Here is a 17265-nt window from a genome sequence, read left to right as displayed (position 1 = left end):
ATAGATAGAGACAGGGCAGCGCCATCATGCTCCCTTACAGCAAAGATAGTTGGACTCAAACTCCCATCAGCCCCACAAAGTATATAGCCAATGGTCGGGGATGCGAAGAGCTGTAGGCCAGCACCATTTGGACAGTTACAGGTTTCCCATTCCTGCCTTGACTAAAAGCGGCTTCCAAGTGCTTTTCTTTCCCTCGGGACTGTGTTCGTCTTCTCTATTTTTCCCTATCTCTAAGGCTCACAAATGATCTCGCCTTGGCCTCCATCTTTGGTGCGGGCAACAGTCGATAGGACCGTAAAGCTCGCCGCCATCTTTGAAAGGGGCACGAGCGGTGGCTGGAACTGGCTGCTTAAGACGACTCGGGAAAGGCCTGGCCGGAGTGACTGAGGAGGAGGAGACGGCGACGGCGACGGCTGCGTTGGGGCTCCTGAAAGGAAACCAGGAGAGCTGGTACGTGAGGGGATACCGCCTGGAGGGGGAGGCTGGAGCGGGTTCTTGAAGCAGGGTGGGGTCTTCTTCGCCCTCCTTGGGTCGTCTCTGGGCTGGTTTTCCCCCCTAGTTGCCTACACAACTTGCGCTGAGGGCGCCCATCTCTCCTGGCATCTGGGCGGCTGGCGGCGTCACTCCGGCCCTTCGCTGTTTGGACCAGGGGGAAGAAGAAGAAGAATTGCGCCCCTTTCTTCGCGGCCTCTTCTCGACCCTTCCCTTGGAGAAGGGTCTGTGGGGAAAGAGCAGGGAGCTCCCTGCAGTGTTGCCTCTTCCTTTCTGTATATGCGCTTGTTTATTGTTTACATTTATATCCCCTTTTTTTCCCTCCAAGGTGGCGTGCATGGCTCTAACCTGCCCCTCCTACCCCTTTAATCCTCGCGACAGCCCTGTGAGGCAGGTGAGGTTGAGAAATGGTGGTAAGGTTACCCAGTGAGGTTCATGGCTGAGCCGGGATTTGAACCCTGGTCTTCCTGTTCTTAATCCAACATTTTATCACTTGTGCTACTTTGGCTCTTTAATTACTGCTGACCCCTCGAGGACCTTGAGAGATACCCAGCATCGGCATTTCATCAGAGAGCTGCCTTCAGTTTCTTGGCGTCTTCTTTTTTCACCTAGTTCTTGGATTTAATTGCAACTTCCCCAACGTGAAAATTATTACTTAGCTGAGCCATGCTCATGCCCTGCCTTTTCTTTCTTTCTTTCTTTCTTTCTTTCTTTCTTTCTTTCTTTCTTTCTTTCTTACTTATTAAGTCTCCTCAATTTCTTCGAACTGAGGACCCACTTATAGTCCATCCATGCAATCGGGGGGGCTTCTTAATATTTGTATGATGGTTGTGCTGCTGCTGTGACCCACCATCAGCCAGGCTGTGACCCACCATCAGCCAGGCTGTGACCCACCATCAGCCAGGCTGTGACCCACCATCAGCCAGGCTGTGACCCACCATCAGCCAGGCTGTGACCCAGCAGTGGATGCTGACCCACAAGTTGAAGGGCAGTGCAGTAAAACATACCTTGAAATACAGTACTTCATATTTATGTAGCATTTTGTGGTGCTTAAAGTACTTTATGTGCATTATCTTGGAAATGTTACAACAACCCTATAAAGTAGGCCACTTCTATTATCTCTATACTGCAGGAGGGGAACGAAAAGAGAGTTGCTTGCCTAAAATCACCTAGTGAGCTTATGGCGGGTAAGATTCAGTTTGCTGAATCATAGCTTTGTCACATAGCCCAAAACAGAAAATTCACAAAATGAAATAGCCATCTGAAAAGAGCAGCTTCCTTGGCCTGTGTAACTTTTTGGAAAGAGTCTTTACTTGTCTATGAAAGATGGTCAGCAAGCTGGTCTGGTGAGCCTTCTGCAGCCAGGAGTTCCACAGAGAAGGCTCTGCTCATCACAGCTGCCACCCTAACCACAGAGAGGCACTTCTCAGAGCAGGGCTTCCACAGTTGGCCTTAAAGCATATAAACAGAAGGCACTTCTCTTCAAATACTGTGTTCCAGGTTGTGCTACGAGATAAAGGGGGGGAGGGCTACGAGATATCCCTTCATTAGATTTCATATATGTATAACATGGGACAAAAATGTCTCTTCAAACCCATAAAACTGCTTCCATGGAACATCTCCAGAAACCTGCTTTCATTTCTCAAACGAGCATCATTCTCCCCCATTTCTTCATTAGAACCCTTGTACATGGTAGCCAGCCTCCAAGGAACAGAGCTCCTCACCCTCACCTTTTGTTAAAGAGAGCTATGTAGTGTAGAAAGTGCAGGTAATGCTGGGAAGATGTGTGAAGCATACAGTAGGGGCCCGCTTTACGGCATTCCTCTTAAAGGTGTTCCGCTGATACGGCGGATTTCGTTTTCCATTTTAAAGGGTTTTTTCCCCCTTTTGCGACGTTTTGCACCATTTTCGCACAACGCAGCCCATTAAAGTCAATGGGGTTCCACTTTACAGCGTTTTCCGCTTTACGGCAGGGGTCCGGAACGGAACCCATTGTATAAGCGGGGCCCTACTGTACATACATCTGAAACTGGTACATACAAGCTATGCATTTTTTCTATTTGGATTCTCCTTTTGGTACTTGTGCATCCGATTGTCATTTGGTTAATGCACAGTACAGTTTCAAGGCCCCTACGCTTACTCCAGTGTATTGTTTGGCCTTCATTTTGTGAAGTTATACAAGGGGTTGGCTGACAAGGAGACAGCTTCCTTAATTGGTTGGTAACCCTTCTGAGCAACACCTTCAGAAACATTATTTTTACAAATTGTGAGATCACCCTTCATATACTAACTTGCTGGTAACATATTGTTCCCGTGAATTGCCTTTTGGAAGCCCACTGTCCTCTGGGTTTGTTAACATGTTCACAGTATTTTGGAATGTTGCCTTCTACCTTAAATTGCAGATGTGACATTGTTACAGTACCTCTTCATAATTGGTGTGGACAATTTTTAAAAAATCAAAACAAGTGTCAAAGTAAGGCTTGTGAATGATTGTCAGCAAACTCCCCTTCAATTATTGCCAGCAAACTTTTGGACAGAAAGAGCTAGCAAGAGATGGCAGAGGGGCTCCCTCCAGTGTCTGAAGCTTAAAACTAAGAACTTAATGCGGAGGCAGCAGCCGCATTTATTTGTATAGACAACACAAGGGTGAGACGGAATGAATGCTTCTCCTTCTTCCATCTTACCTTCCCACACGCCACATTTTTAGACACTTTTTCCCCAGTCTGGCTCCCTTCTGGTTTGGGAGCCTGGCTGGGAGAAAAAGGAGTTCTGGCAACAGATGTGAGGAAGTAATCAAACAGGGTGTCCTGGCTCCCAACCAGAGAAGCAGACTCGGGACATGAAGACTGGGTTTTGCATAGAGGTTAGCACAGGAACATAGCATCCAAACCTACTAAGCATGAATCAGGATGCAGAACACCAGCAGATGCACTAGGCTGTGGAAGCAACTGAGAGTTGTTGCAAAAAAGCTCCCACCTCAAGACATGCCAAATAAAAGAGGGGGGCAGGCACTCAACTTGCATGAGCTAAATCTATTATTATTTGTTAAATTTATATCCCACCCTTCTTCCCAGAAGGAGCTCAAAGGAGCAAACAAAACACTAAAAACACTCTAAAACATCTTAAAAACAGCCTTGAAGATACATTAAAACGAAACATCCTTTTGATTGAATTTTTATTGTATTGATTCTTAAGATATCTTATAACCAACTGTAATAATATTTTTAAAAAGGGTGTGCACGTACACAAACATACTTGGTCGTCTGGCTAGTGGATGAGGTCAGAATGTGCTTCCCTTCAGCTCTACAGTCCCTGGGTTGTTATGTGCACAGCCCCGTGTAATTATGAAGTATTTATTTATTTATTTTTATGTAACAGAATATATATATTGCTTGATCATAAAAAGCCTCTAATCAATTTATTAGTAATTTTAATGGTTCTTGTAAACAGTAAAATAGGTAATTAAAACATTTTTAAAGGATTTAAACAGCAGTAAACTAAAAATAAATTACAACTAATCAATATCAGTCTTTTTGGACAGGCTTGCCTAGACAAAAATATTTTAAGCAAGGGCTGAAAAGAATACAGGAATGGTGCCTGTCTGATGTCAATAGGCAGGGAGTTCCAAAGTGCTGCCACACTAAGACAGAATAGTCTGCAAACTTTTATTTCCCTCTTACAGTTTCTTTTTATTTCATCTCCAACTTCTTTCTTTGTAATCACAATTGACACATAATTCTTGTTTGTTTATTCAAAGCATTTTTATCCCACTCTTCAGGCCTAAGAGAGGTTTCCAGAGTGTCCTGCCCAAACCCACTGAAGCCAGACACAAACTCCAAGGTGTGCTTTTTTAAAGTAAATTTAATAGAAAGTTTCAGTTCAGAGCGCTTCATGAATCAGCATACAGGTTACACAGAATTCAGCATCATTACTAGGAGTAACTAGGCATGACTACACTGGATTAAGGTGTTGTTGCAGCAACTAGTCACACCCTCTCACCATGTGTAAGTAAGGATGGGCAGGCACCCTGCTTGCGAGAACTGAGTGTCACTGTTGAGAACACATGCGCACGCAAATGCTCCTCTGCAGAGGGGCTGGGGGGGCGTGTTGTGTTTGGTGGCGCAACAGCCTCCGTGTATGAAGTGAAGGTGGCTGCTCTGCCTCAGTAAAATCCTCCCCAGGGAGGGTGGCTGTGCTGTGGCAGCAGCAAAGCAGGTGTTGGAAGGGGGTGAACGTTTGGTGGAGAGGTAACTGCCTGACCGGGCTGTGCCTTCTCGCTGGTAACTGGAGCTATGGGGCGGAGCTGTCACTGTCCATGGTGCAAGAGCTTTCAGAGTCCAGCGCACTTGTAGGCTCCTCACTGGAATTGTTGTCCTATTTATTCAAAGTTCTTGTTTTCGCCGCTCCACCCCTTTCTCTGGGTCTTACGACACAGAGTGGCTTCTAAATGTCAATTGCAAAACAATGCAGGGCCTTGGACTTACTGTCTGAAGGAAACAAAACAGAAAGAAAAGGGATTGGGAGGGCTGAGGAAAAAAGCAAGTTCAGGGTCCAGGTCTTTGTTATGAAGTTCTTGTAACGACCAGTGAGAATGGAATGATTTGGAGAAGAGGAACCAAAAGTTCCTGGTCTTTCAGCAGAGCCAATAGCAAGGCCCTGCAGTCTCAGCTCTTCCTTGATGGAATGGCTGCAGATAGATGGCAGCTGAGGGAGGAGCCTGATGGGGAGACACTGAAGGTCTGATTAAAAAAGACTTGGCCCTCCCAGTCCGCACAAAGGACTCTTGCTCTTCAAGCTGAGCAGCATAATTTCCACATCATAATGGCATATGAGGATAGTTAGTTTGAAGCTGACTACAGGTAGAGATGCAGAATGTAAGCCTTGAGATGGATCTTGTTTAAAGAGAGGCTTATGGCTGAAATCTTTACCAGAGACCAGTTACTTTCAGCAAAAAGGAGAGAGCCTTGATGGAAATACAAGACCTTCATAACTGATGTGCAGACATGGTCTCACAACTTGCTATCCGCTGCTTGTAGACTTCTGATCACCCAGTTCTTATTGGCTGCTACAGATCTTATTATTGGTAGTGCTGAGCTTTAAGGTGTTTAAAAAATCTTATCTGTACCATTTGGGAGGGAGTGGAGTCTTTGAGAGATCTGTGGTTTAAATGTGTGCAGCTGAGATAAAAATAAAGAAATGTCCCAGTCCTGTCCTGTGTTCTCTAGTTCTAAGTATATCAGAAATTTACAGTGCTGTAACTGAAAATAAGTGTGCTGACTGGAGATCCTAGAAGCAGAGTTTCCTAAACTGAAACCATCTTTTGTAAGGAATTCTTAAGTTTGGCTGACTGGTCCTCTTGGTCAGTATTGCTCTAATATTAACAGCCAGATAAACTCTACAAGAGATCCCATTCTCCCACCCTTATTTCTTGTCAAACTTTTTTTGTTTCTTTCAGGCTTAGCATTATCTCAGACATGGCAGATCATGGCATCTCCATGGGCCAGCAAGTGGCAGTGATTTGGGATAGCCATTCACTCCCTGAGGCACTCCAAAGTCTTGTGAAGAATGTCCAGACTGCTGTTGGAGTTGAGGGTCATGTATCTGTGGAAAATATCAACCAACTGCTCCAATGTAAGTGTTCAAAAAGTATTCATTGTTGTGTTTGGTTCTAAGATCTCATCATAGTGTTGAATGGATACAAGTTAGACATCGTGGAGTGTCCTATGTAGAGGAGGGGACAGGAGAGTTCCTCATTACATCATTAACAGCCTGGGAATTGCCCTTGCCGCTCTGGTGGCGTGGAGAAGTTGGCAAACAGGGAGGGCTGTGGTGACTGCACTCTATTTGCCTGTCTGTCTTGCTGTTTGTGCTGCACAACAATTGGATTATTCTGTACAACACGGGAAGAGCTTGTGGCCGTGAAAACATATGATCCCCTTGGCTTACTGTACCTGAGATTTTACTATGCCTGAATTACCTGCATTGCACAATTCTGACATCAGCATGCATGGGTGGGGAGGCAGCTGGCACAACACAGTACAGCCTTGTGTTTGCCGCTCTGAGACAGTTTGGTTGAGAGAAGCTTAAGGAAAGGAAGTCTGGAAGTTCTGTTCATTGACTGATTCAGTAGAGTTCAGGGCTCTGGAGTCGGAAGCAATTTTGGGTGGAGTCAGTAGAAATGTACCGACTCCGGCTTCAAAATAAATTTTGACACATTTTTTTAAATATAAATTCAAAATGTCAAAGAAGCTTCCCATGAAGTCAGCTGTAGTTGAGCATTTCACCATAACTCAAGATGGAAAGCATTTTGTGTGTCAGTGTATGACACAGGACCCAGATGAAGACAAATGCTGTGATGCCAAGATCAGCGCATATTCAGGCAGCGATAAAAATGCTCCTATGAGAGCTTCCAATTTAAAATTACACTTACAGCCCTTTCCAGGGCTGTGGAGTTGGAAGCAATTTTGGGTGGAGTCGGAGTCGGACAGTAGAAAAATAGAGGAGTCGGAGTCGAAGGTTTGGTGTACCGACTCCACAGCCGTGGCAGAGTTTTCCAGTATTGCTTCTTGGCAGTATTTTCTCAAAGCCATTCTGAAAGATTTCACTACTGGTTATTCATAGAGTGTATAGCCCCATCAGTTGTGATAGTATGCATATTTATAGAAGGAGGCTACAAAATGGATAACATGTATTCTTTCCATTGTATCTCTTTAGCATCCCACAAGGAGTCCAGTTTTGATGTGGTTCTGTCAGGTCTGGTACCAGGCAGCTCAGCAGTGCATAGTGCAGAAGTGCTGGCTGAAATAGCTCGGATAGTCAAGCCAGGGGGCCGTGTCGTCCTGAAGGAAGTGGTGACAAGAGAAACAGGTAAGGAGGAGACCTTTCTCTCTCTTGCCTCTAGACTGGGGGTGTCAAAAATTAACTGGGTTGCAGGGATTTTGTGGAATTTTAGCTTTCCATAGCTGAGAGCTTGTCTATCCTGAGCATACCAAAAGGTCGGTGCGGAGCTTGTGCTGATTTAACCAGCATCTGTAACTGAATATCAATGGAAGCTGTGTATCCTTTGGAGAGGATCCCAATATACCTGCTTGAGCTTAACAAGCTATAAACACTTACTGACTTGTGGTCTGATAAAGTCTGAACTGAGGAAGTCCAGACAGAAGTTCATGCTGTTGGAATGTGTTGCTGAAGCTGACCTCTTGTTGTACCCTCAGTTGCCTTTTCTTTTGGTACCCATGCTTACACTATCTGGTTCAAAAAGTTGGTTGCATATTTGGCAAGTCCCTCCTCTCTCTTTTTAATTGATTCACAAGATTTGAGTAGTTTCTATCTTGTTTTTCTTCCTGTTAAATACAGATTGGCTCAAAAATTGAGATTATAATCATAACAAAAGAGACACAATGCAAAATAGCAATAAAGCAAAACTTAGAAACAGCAGTCAGATTTAAAAGTAGAAAACAGCAAATTTGAAGACTAAAATCACACATTAAATGCACACTGAAACAGAAAACGTCTAAATGAGAAGCGTCTCAGCAGAACTAGTACTTCACAATCGCAGTGTTACCACTGAAAAACACTGCTTTGGCTACCTACCTGTGTAATTTCTCTCAAGGGTGGGAACAAAAGCTGGGCCTCTGATGCCAATCTTGACTGGTGGCCTGGTTCATGTGGGAGCTCACTGTCCTGAAGGTAACATGGCCCCAAGTTGTTTGCAGCTTTAAAGGCTGAAACAGCATTTTAAACTAACATAAAAAACAGCTAATGCAGGTGACATGAGAGCAAAGTAATATGCTCAGATCTTTGGATGCCAGATAGTAATCTGGCTTCCATGTTTTGGGCCAACTGTTTTAAAGGCAGCCCTGTGCAGAGAACCTTACAGCAGAGAGCCTGAAAGTAACCAGGCCTAGATAACTGAGGCCAGCTCCGTCTTCTCCAGAAAAGGCCACAGTGCATCAGCCAGAGCTGGTAAAAGGTACTCCTTGTCACTGCCTGAATATCCAGGAAGAGCATCTAGTCAAGGTGCACATCTCTATTGCGTACCTGCTCTTTCAAGAGGAGTGCAGCCCTATCCAGAACAGGCTATGTAACCTTTCCCTTATTGTCGAAACTCGACCAATAGCACTTTTTGTTTTAAGTTGATTAAGTTTCATCTGTTCATCTCTGTCCACTCTTGAATTGACATCAGTTTGTCATCTGTACTGCCTCACCGGGTTTGGATGTTGGAAGCGAGAGAGAGTGTTCATTTAAAAATTGGTCCAGCTGGTCAGATATCAAGGTGATGTAAGTCCCATGAACTGACTTTGTGCAAACTGCAGTGTAGACAAGCCATTTTTTTGCTCTCCGACAGTGAAGGGTGTGAGGTTTGTGCATCTGGCATGTAGTTTCTTGAAAGGATCCTTAATTCTGCTCCCATGAAATAAGATGCTAGAAAACAAGATGTGGTTGATTAAATCCATACTGGTGATTGATCTAATCATTGTGGTAATTAAGATCAGCTAGAGGACTTCTGGGATTCGGTTTTCTAGGAGCTTGCTGGAAATAGCAAATTTATATTAGCGAGGACCTGTATTTCCTTGTTAATTAAATCGATGTCTGGCAGACCTGAGGTGATTTAGGAAGTTGCTAAGCAAAAGATGAGGCTCCATTGCCTCTCTATTGTGGGATGTTCATGTTCTGAACAGCACACTCTTTTACAAATGGATGCTGTTTTCTCCTTCCAGGTAATAACAATAGACTCAAGGCAATAACCAAGCTACCTGCAGCTTTGACGCTTTCAGGGCTGGTGGAAATAAAGGAGGTATGTATGTGGATATTGAGTCTTTATTCCAAAAAAGGACGGGGGGGGGGAAATGCACAACATATTTGGAAGAACAAGTCTTTGCGTTTACCTAGAGAGCAAGCAAAAGTAGCATTGTAAATACTTGCTTTGGGTCTGCGTACATGAGATTTATACAAGGGGAAAATGTTTTCTGTGGGTATCACAGTGGTAGTAGTGGCAATGTGCCATTTCTTCCAGGAATTCCAGGGGCCCTGCCAGGAGGGATTTGACCACTAGGCTAATACTTTGCTTTGCCTTGCTTTTTAGCTGCAGAAGGAACCTTTAACCTCTGAACAAATCCAATCTGTCCAGGAACACCTGAGTTTGCAGTGCAATGAATTACTTTCTGTTCAGATGGAAGGCAAGAAGCCCAACTTTGAAGTGGGCTCTTCAAGTCAACTCAAACTTTCTTCTGTCAAGAAACCTGCTTCATCTGGTAAGAGAGAGGTGAATGCAAATCTCTCCTCTTTGCAGGGTGCTTGTGGGAAAGACATTCACTTGCCGATAGAATCTGAAAGTCACTCAATTCAGAAGTCATTATAACAGTACAGAACTGGCACTGTTACAAGTGCCACGTAATCCTTCACACGTAAATCGCCTGATACTTTGGAACTCCCTGCCGATACACATCAGGTAGTGTATAGGCACCTTCAGTGTTCTCTTTTTGGTGCCTGCTAAAAACATTTTTCTTTTCCTAGCCAGATACTTAGATGCCAAAATGCTTTTAGTCTGTTTTTAGCTATTGTTCATATTATTCTGCTTGTACATGTTCTGGGTGATAGCATTAGATTAAGAAGCAGCCTAAGAGTTGACTACCTCTGTCACTGCAAACCACTGCCTATTCAAGTGTACAGGAAATAAATTCTTGATGTAGAATTGGTTCTGAATGGGAGTAGAATATAGTAGTAACATGCATCTTGTATGTATCTTGGTAAAGAGCTACACTGGGTACAAGAGATGGCTGGCATTGGTGGGTTTTGAAGGGAGTCTTAATCAGGGCCACCTCCAAGTTTATGGGGACCTGGGCAAGGTGTCCCCCATGGGTTTGTCTCCCTCCCCCTGCAGGCTTACTAGACTCTGGTCGGCGATGGTGGAGAAGGTGTGTGGGTGGCAGGCAATGTGGTATGAGCTACTCTGGACCCCACAGTACATTTACTTTTTTCTTTGTTTCTTTCCTGGTGCTCCATGAAACACTGGGAAATACATCCGCCCCCCCCCCCCAAGGCAATGGGGAACCAAAAGGTCGCACAGGTAGTAGCTTTTCCAAGCCACTGTCTGTGCTACTCAGAGCAGGTAGGGATGGGAGAAGTGGCAGGAAGTGGCCAGTATCAGGAGGAGCAGCGCTGCCTCTGCTAGTCTGGGCTCCCCATCTCATTTATTATTGTTGTTATTTAATACATTTATGTTCCACCTTTTCTCCAAGGAGCTCAAGGTGGCTTACATGGTGCTCCCCCTCCTCATTTGATCCCTACCCTGTGAGCTAGGTTCATCTGAGAGGCAGTGATTGGTCCGAGTTCACCCACTGAGTTTCGTGGCTGAATGGAGATTCGAACCCTGTGAAATAGGCTAGCCTGAGAGGCAGTGACTGGCCCATGGTCACCCAGTGAGTTTTGTGGCTGAATGGAGACTTGAACCCTGGTCTCCCAGGTCCTAGTCCAACACTCTAACCATTACACCACACTGGCCCCGCACTTCCGCTGTCACCACCCACCCAGAGTGGGCAGACATTTTTCCATTGCTGTCCGGGCACAGCAACATAGGTATGGCTGCTCCCACCCTCATCTTCCTTTTCTCCAACACCTCTGCCTGCCCCCCAAGCGTATGTCGGGCGGGGCCCAGCGGCATTCAAGTGAAGGAAGATGATGGCAGTGGCTGTAGCCTCTTTATAGTGCTGGTGGCTGAGGACAAATGCTGAGCAATTGGAGGTGTTTTTTTTTTTTTTTTCAATAATTTTTATTCAAATTTTCATAAAACATACAAGACAAAATCATAGAACATTCAAAGACAAAAAACAAAATCAAAAATAGTTAAACAAACAAACAAAAAATAAAAATAAAAATAAAAATAAAAAATAAAAAATAAAGAGTAAAATATTGACTTCCCATTTGTCAAAGATCAGATCAGTTATAAGTCTATAATATATAACAATCCTGTCTCTTAAGTCATATTATAAAATCACTTTCCTCCAATAGTTATCTTACTTAATCATCAAATCTCATAAACATTACTTTATTCTTTCCACAAAAAGTCAAAGAGAGGTTTCAATTCTTTAAGAAATATATCTATCAATTTTTTTTTTCCAGATAAGCATATCGATTAATCCATCTCATTACTAATTATGATAATCTTATTGTCATAACCATAGTAAAAATAAACATTTCAATTAATCCATCACATCAGAATCTGTTAGGTTCAGTAATTTCAGTAGCCATTATTCTATTATCCCTATTAGTTCCATTTTCCATCTTCCATCTTCAGTAGTCTTGTTAAGTCCAGTAATTTCGGTATCCAATCTTCCATTATCAGTATTCCATAATAATCTTGCTGTCAAAGCCATAGTCATATAGTAAGAGTCTGATGGGAATTACCTCTATCCCAAATATTTTCTTGCCATCCATTCTGAATAGGTTGCTGAAATGCTGCTGTAAAATCATATCTCTGTTCTTTTTTTCAAAATACACTGGGTCATCTCTTGAAAGTTTTTCCATTGTCACATGGCTGCAGTTAATTCCGTAGATTTTCTCTATATTGGGCTCCATCACATCATTCCAGTCCAGAAGATTATCCATGCCATTGATAACTTTATCTCTAGAATCTTCATTAATTTCTTCAGAGATAACATTGAGTTCCAAACAATAGATTTTATTTCTAAAGTCCATAGACTCCAAATCTTTTTCCTGTTCCACGTTTGTTCCAATCTCCGGGGTCTCCTCTCTCACAGGGACCCCTGTTCCAGTCTCCAGGGTCTCCTCTCTCACAGGGACCCCTGTTCCAGTCTCCAGGGTCTCCTCTCTCACAAGGACCCCTATGTCTTTAATCTCCTGTGTCTCCAAACAATAGATTTTATTTCTAAAGTCCATAGACTCCAAATCTTTTTCCTGTTCCACGTTTGTTCCAATCTCCGGGGTCTCCTCTCTCACAGGGACCCCTTCCAGGGTCACCTCTCTCACAGGGACCCCTATATCTTTAATCTCCTGCGTCATTTTACTCAATTCAATTTTCAGCTCCTTACAACCCTGTCGCAGGTTTTGTTTCGTTATCTCAATCTCATCCATTATTTTCTGAAACATAGTTATTTCCAGATTCTCAGCCACTTTCTTAATTGCCATTTTAAAAGAAAAATATAGGAAAACCACTTCTTATTTCAGCAACAATTGGGTTAATACTCCAAACTTGGTGACATCACAGTATAAACAGAGCAGACAGCCTTATCTCTCCATAGTTAAATAAACAAAATGCAGTTCCCAGGATCGAAACAATTAATGGCAGTCGTCAGGAAACAGATTCGTCAAAAAAAAAATAGACCAAAAAGAGAGTAGTCTCAGACAATATAATATTCTTCAAAATAAAAATCTGGAATAGAAATCCCTCTTCTGTGTATATCTTTAGAATGCAAATCCAGGACAGCTTTTTGCAACAAAAACAGAGATAAGCTATTAATTAGTGCGTAGCAGAGAGAAGTTATGGCTCCCCAGTGAGATGTCAAAAACCGATCAATCTGGCAAATCTCTTTTAAACAGCAACAATTTAAGTCAAATAAAAGAAAAATATAGAAAGAAGGGTGCTTGCCTGTTAGTGCGTTCTCTCTTAGAAGATAAGGTGAACGTTCGCTTTATCAGATAGAGCTTGCTGTTGAAAATCCGTCCCACCTTCGTCGGCTGGACCTCGTCCCATAAATTAATGAGATCTGGTCGTCCCAACAAAAATAGGCTTTGAGGTTAATCTCTTCGTTTCTCCCTACACGGGAGAAGTTTAATCAGTCAAAAAAAAAAGAAAAAACTGACTGATATATCTGAATAAGCTTCTTTTGAGGCAGGAGCCCGTCTCAAAAGCAGGCACAGGCTAAGTCACCCTTCCCGGAAGTCAGCAATTGGAGGTGTTTTAAAGGAGACTTGTGTTGGCTGCTGTGGGCCTCGTGGGGCCTGGCATTTGCCCAAGGGTGTCAGGTGCTGAATCTGGGCTTGGCCTTCATTCTGTGAAGAGTCCAAAGGATGGGCTGGCACCATAGCCCTCATGGGTCTGTGACAGCCCTGTTTTATCATGGTAGCATCTTAGGGAACTTCTCAGAGCCCTGGAGCACAGTGTGGTGTGTTTTCATTGTCACACCACTACGTTGTGTGCCAGCTGAAGATTTTTAGATCAGTATCAGGGGGAGGCCTTATGTTGGATGCATTACTGCAGGCTTCCCATAGTTAACTTTGAAAATATGCTTGAGGTCTCTCTACCAGAGATTTAGCTAAAAGGTCACAAAAACAGATTATACAAAAGGCATGTTTAAGAGTAAAACACTTGTGCTCTGTCACCACTGTAGTTCTGTTCTCTACAATTCCTTATTCTGTTGTCTTTAGAAAAGCCGGCTGTGGATCCCACTACCGCAAAGCTCTGGACTCTTTCTGCTAATGATATGAATGATGAGGACATGGTGAGTCTGAAAATAATCCCCTAACGCAAACTGAAGAAGGCCATATTTTATATGTTGTGATTATATTTCAAGACTGGGTTACTGCAATGCATCCCTTGCACTTGACCCAGAAAGTTCAATTAGTGCAGAATGCTGCAGCCAGATTGCTGACCGAGGTCTGTGCTGGTTGTCGATTTGTTACTGGGCCAAGTTCACGGTGTTGCTACTAGTATATAAAGCCCTTAACAGCTTGGGACTAGTTTTCTTGCGCGACCACCTTACTGCATATGTGCCCACTCAAGCACGTTACACTGTGGAACAGGCATTGTTACAGGTCACGTAATACTTTTTCTGCACTTGTAAGAAATCGTTATTTTAGTGTAGCAGCACCTACTCTTTGGAACTCCCTGCTGATTGACATCAGGCAGGCACCTTCACTGTATTCCTGTCGGCGCCTGTTTAAAACATTTCTGTTTAGGCAAGCCTTTCCAGACACATAGATGTTGATCTGTTTTAATCTTTTTAGTTAGTAGCTGTTTTAATTGTTTTATATGTTTTAATTACTTGTTTGTAACTGTTTTATTATTTTAATTTTTTTAAACCGCTTCGAGGTCTTTATGTTCAAATGGTATATAAATGTTGTTACATAAATAAATCCGTATGTTGTTGTAGTTTAAAAAATCCCCCAGAGGATCTGTAGTTCATTTATTTCTCTGTATTCTGATGGCTATATCGGTGTTGCATTACTTCTGCTACTTTGTCCTGAAATATCTGTAGGACTCTGCAGCAACATACATGGAACTAACTTCCAGAAATGGGGAGGGTCTTAATGGAGACACAAACATCTTAGTATCATATGGATCAGGGTCCTTATTTTTTTACTTCTTTTCAGGATCTTCTTGATTCAGATGAGCTTCTGGACCCTGAGGACTTGAAAAAGCCGGATCCAGCTTCCCTTAAAGCTCCTTCCTGTAAAGAATCTGGAAAGAGGAAAGCCTGTAAGAACTGGTGAGTACTAAAATCCGTGAACATTCTTGCCCCAAGATGGATTTAATTATAGACCTGGTAGCTTGTTACTCAAGCGAAGTGACATTTTTTATGACATGAAAGAAATTCAGGATGCTGGAAACAGTTGTCTTGAATTGCACGCAGTTCTTTGAGGCTTAGGTGTTGCTCTTAACTTTTATTTAAAAAAAAATTGCTTTAATTAATTAGTAGGTTTGGGATGAAACAACAGATATTTTTTGTTTCATTAAATTTACAGACTTTCTAAACTTTATTGCTTGAGATCAGTTATGCAATTTGCACATCTGAATTAAGATAGCAAAAAAGAGGGTGAGGTAGAGAGGGAAATTCAGCTGGGAAATACAGAGCGAGTTGCAAGCTTTTGAACATCAGCTTGGAAGTAAGTCCACATAGAAATCAGCAGGGTTCTGGCCTGCTTGGGACAGTGTGGGCAGCTGAGATGCTCTCTGTTCTGCAGCACTGCCAGGAGATGAGATTTGAAAGAAATAAGAAACAGCATGTTTTGTCCGTGCCGAGAGAGCCATATGTCCTCTATAAGGATTTATAATCCACCTACCCCTGCTTGCAAACTGCTGTATAATAAGTACTTTGTTAAGCAAATAAATTTATAAAGCCTGTTTCTTGTGCAGCACCTGCGGTCTTGCTGAGGAGCTAGAGCAGGAGAAGAAGAACTCGCAGCCAAAATCTGCTTGTGGCAACGTAAGGATGTGCACTCACTAAACTGCTGAATTAAAATACTGGATTTATCTAGAACTGGTAGGGCACCTTTTCAGTTCTATGGGCCAGATCCTTAGGTTCCCCCATCTCTGACAGGCTACTTTCCACCCTGGCAGGCAGCCCACCTCTCAGCCAGCTGACATCGCCATGATGAACACACCGTGATGTCAGGTGGCCAGCTTCCCTTTGCTGTGTGGCTTGAGGTCAAGCGATACTGCCAAGGAAGATCCCAGCCGATGCAAGAGATTCAAGCCCAGCTTCAATCAGCTACACTCTAGATTTCCTGATCAGCGACTCCAGACTGTAGCCGATTCCAGCAGGGCTTGAAGTTATTGCCAGGCAGCTGATTGGCACTTTCCCTTGGAAAATTAACAGAAATCGTGGAGCGTGACCCTTTGGGGCAGGATACTGATGTGGCCTTTCTTCTTCCTGCAGTGTTACCTGGGGGATGCATTCCGCTGTGCCAGCTGCCCATACCGCGGCCTGCCGGCCTTCAAACCTGGAGAGAAGATCCTTCTGAACGAGAACAACCTCCAGGATGCCTGAGAGAGGGCAGTGCCAAGCCTCCTTTTGGGACACACACAGCTATTCTGTGCCTTCTCAGGCTCTGCATTGTTTTGCTGACACAACTGTCACACTGGGAAGTTCTCCAGTAAAGGGGAAGGTGGGGGGACATGTTGGGGGCCACAGAAGTCAAACAGATGGGCTGCTGTAAGCTAAAAGGAAGAATGTGCATTCTACACTAGTGTCTTGAGTAGATGGTTCATTTTCACTGTTCGCTGGTGTCCTGTGTACAAACACAGACTAGCGAACCTCAGTTTTAAAAAATGAGTATGGCTTACCTTTGAGGCGCTGGCCGTCCTAGTGTGCCCTATAGACAAAATGACGATACTGGCGATTGACATCACATTGTCCTGGAAATTCCGAGGCAGCTTCAAGTGCGGCCATGTCTTACTGAGCCTACATACCAAGAACAGCCAAATGTAGTACCACAAAGCAGAATTACATTTTAGGTTGGGAGGAGAGGGATAGATGTGTTGGTTTTTTGTGCAACTGAAATGTATGAGTTTCTGAAATTAAACTTGTGAAACTAGCTATCTTGTTTCCAGCTCTCTCTGTTGAAGAATACTCTCTCCAATTACAGTGTAATCCTATGCATGTTTACGTGGAAATAAGTCCTAGTGGATTCATTGGGGCTTGCATTCAGGTGAGGTTTCATAGAATTGAAGCCTCATTAGCTCTATGTGATCCAAATACATCTAATTGACTGCTGTGGCAGCAGAGGCCTGCATTATGAGGTGGACGGGAGGCAAGACCTGCATATTTAACTTTACTGCTGCTGCCACGTGGATCACTTTTTTCTGTTTTTCTTTTTCCCTTTCTTTTTGGTCTTAAGCTGTCTCCACTAACCACCCCCCTTTTAACTTTTGGTTATTTAATGGCCCAACCCTTTCCCTATATTGGATAGGGTGGTATGGCATTGAAGGAACAATCCAAATCCAAGATCCACCAGATCAAAGAGATTTGGAATAGGCAGATCTCTGACTCAGCCAGGGCTACTTTGGCTGAAATCCCCTCATTCTGGCTCAGC

General features: G+C 43.4%; 1 protein-coding gene across 1 annotated transcript; it reads left to right on the top strand.

Annotated features, from left to right (window-relative positions):
* Positions 1-54: 54 nt before the first annotated feature.
* CIAPIN1 (cytokine induced apoptosis inhibitor 1) lies at positions 55-16310 on the top strand. Its single transcript, XM_061593777.1, has 10 exons — positions 55-450; positions 4271-4332; positions 5948-6123; positions 7207-7359; positions 9213-9289; positions 9578-9746; positions 13879-13952; positions 14824-14939; positions 15587-15656; positions 16110-16310. Exons 3-10 carry the CDS (start codon positions 5967-5969, stop codon positions 16218-16220), a joined length of 927 nt encoding a protein of 308 aa, XP_061449761.1. The 5' UTR covers positions 55-450; positions 4271-4332; positions 5948-5966; the 3' UTR covers positions 16221-16310.
* The last annotated feature ends 955 nt before the right edge of the window (positions 16311-17265 follow it).

Source organism: Rhineura floridana, chromosome 13, assembly GCF_030035675.1.
Source record: "Rhineura floridana isolate rRhiFlo1 chromosome 13, rRhiFlo1.hap2, whole genome shotgun sequence".
Lineage (NCBI taxonomy): Eukaryota > Metazoa > Chordata > Lepidosauria > Squamata > Rhineuridae > Rhineura > Rhineura floridana.
This window is presented reverse-complemented; position numbering and strand designations above follow the sequence as displayed.

Excerpts from the sequence above, each read along its gene's own strand:
- CIAPIN1 (XM_061593777.1), top strand. The coding sequence starts at position 5,967 with ATGGCAGATCATGGCATCTCCATGGGCCAGCAAGTGGCAGTGATTTGG. Across the intron at positions 6,124-7,206 it reads TATCAACCAACTGCTCCAAT|CATCCCACAAGGAGTCCAGT; the intron begins GTAAGTGTTCAA and ends GTATCTCTTTAG. Across the intron at positions 7,360-9,212 it reads AGTGGTGACAAGAGAAACAG|GTAATAACAATAGACTCAAG; the intron begins GTAAGGAGGAGA and ends TTCTCCTTCCAG.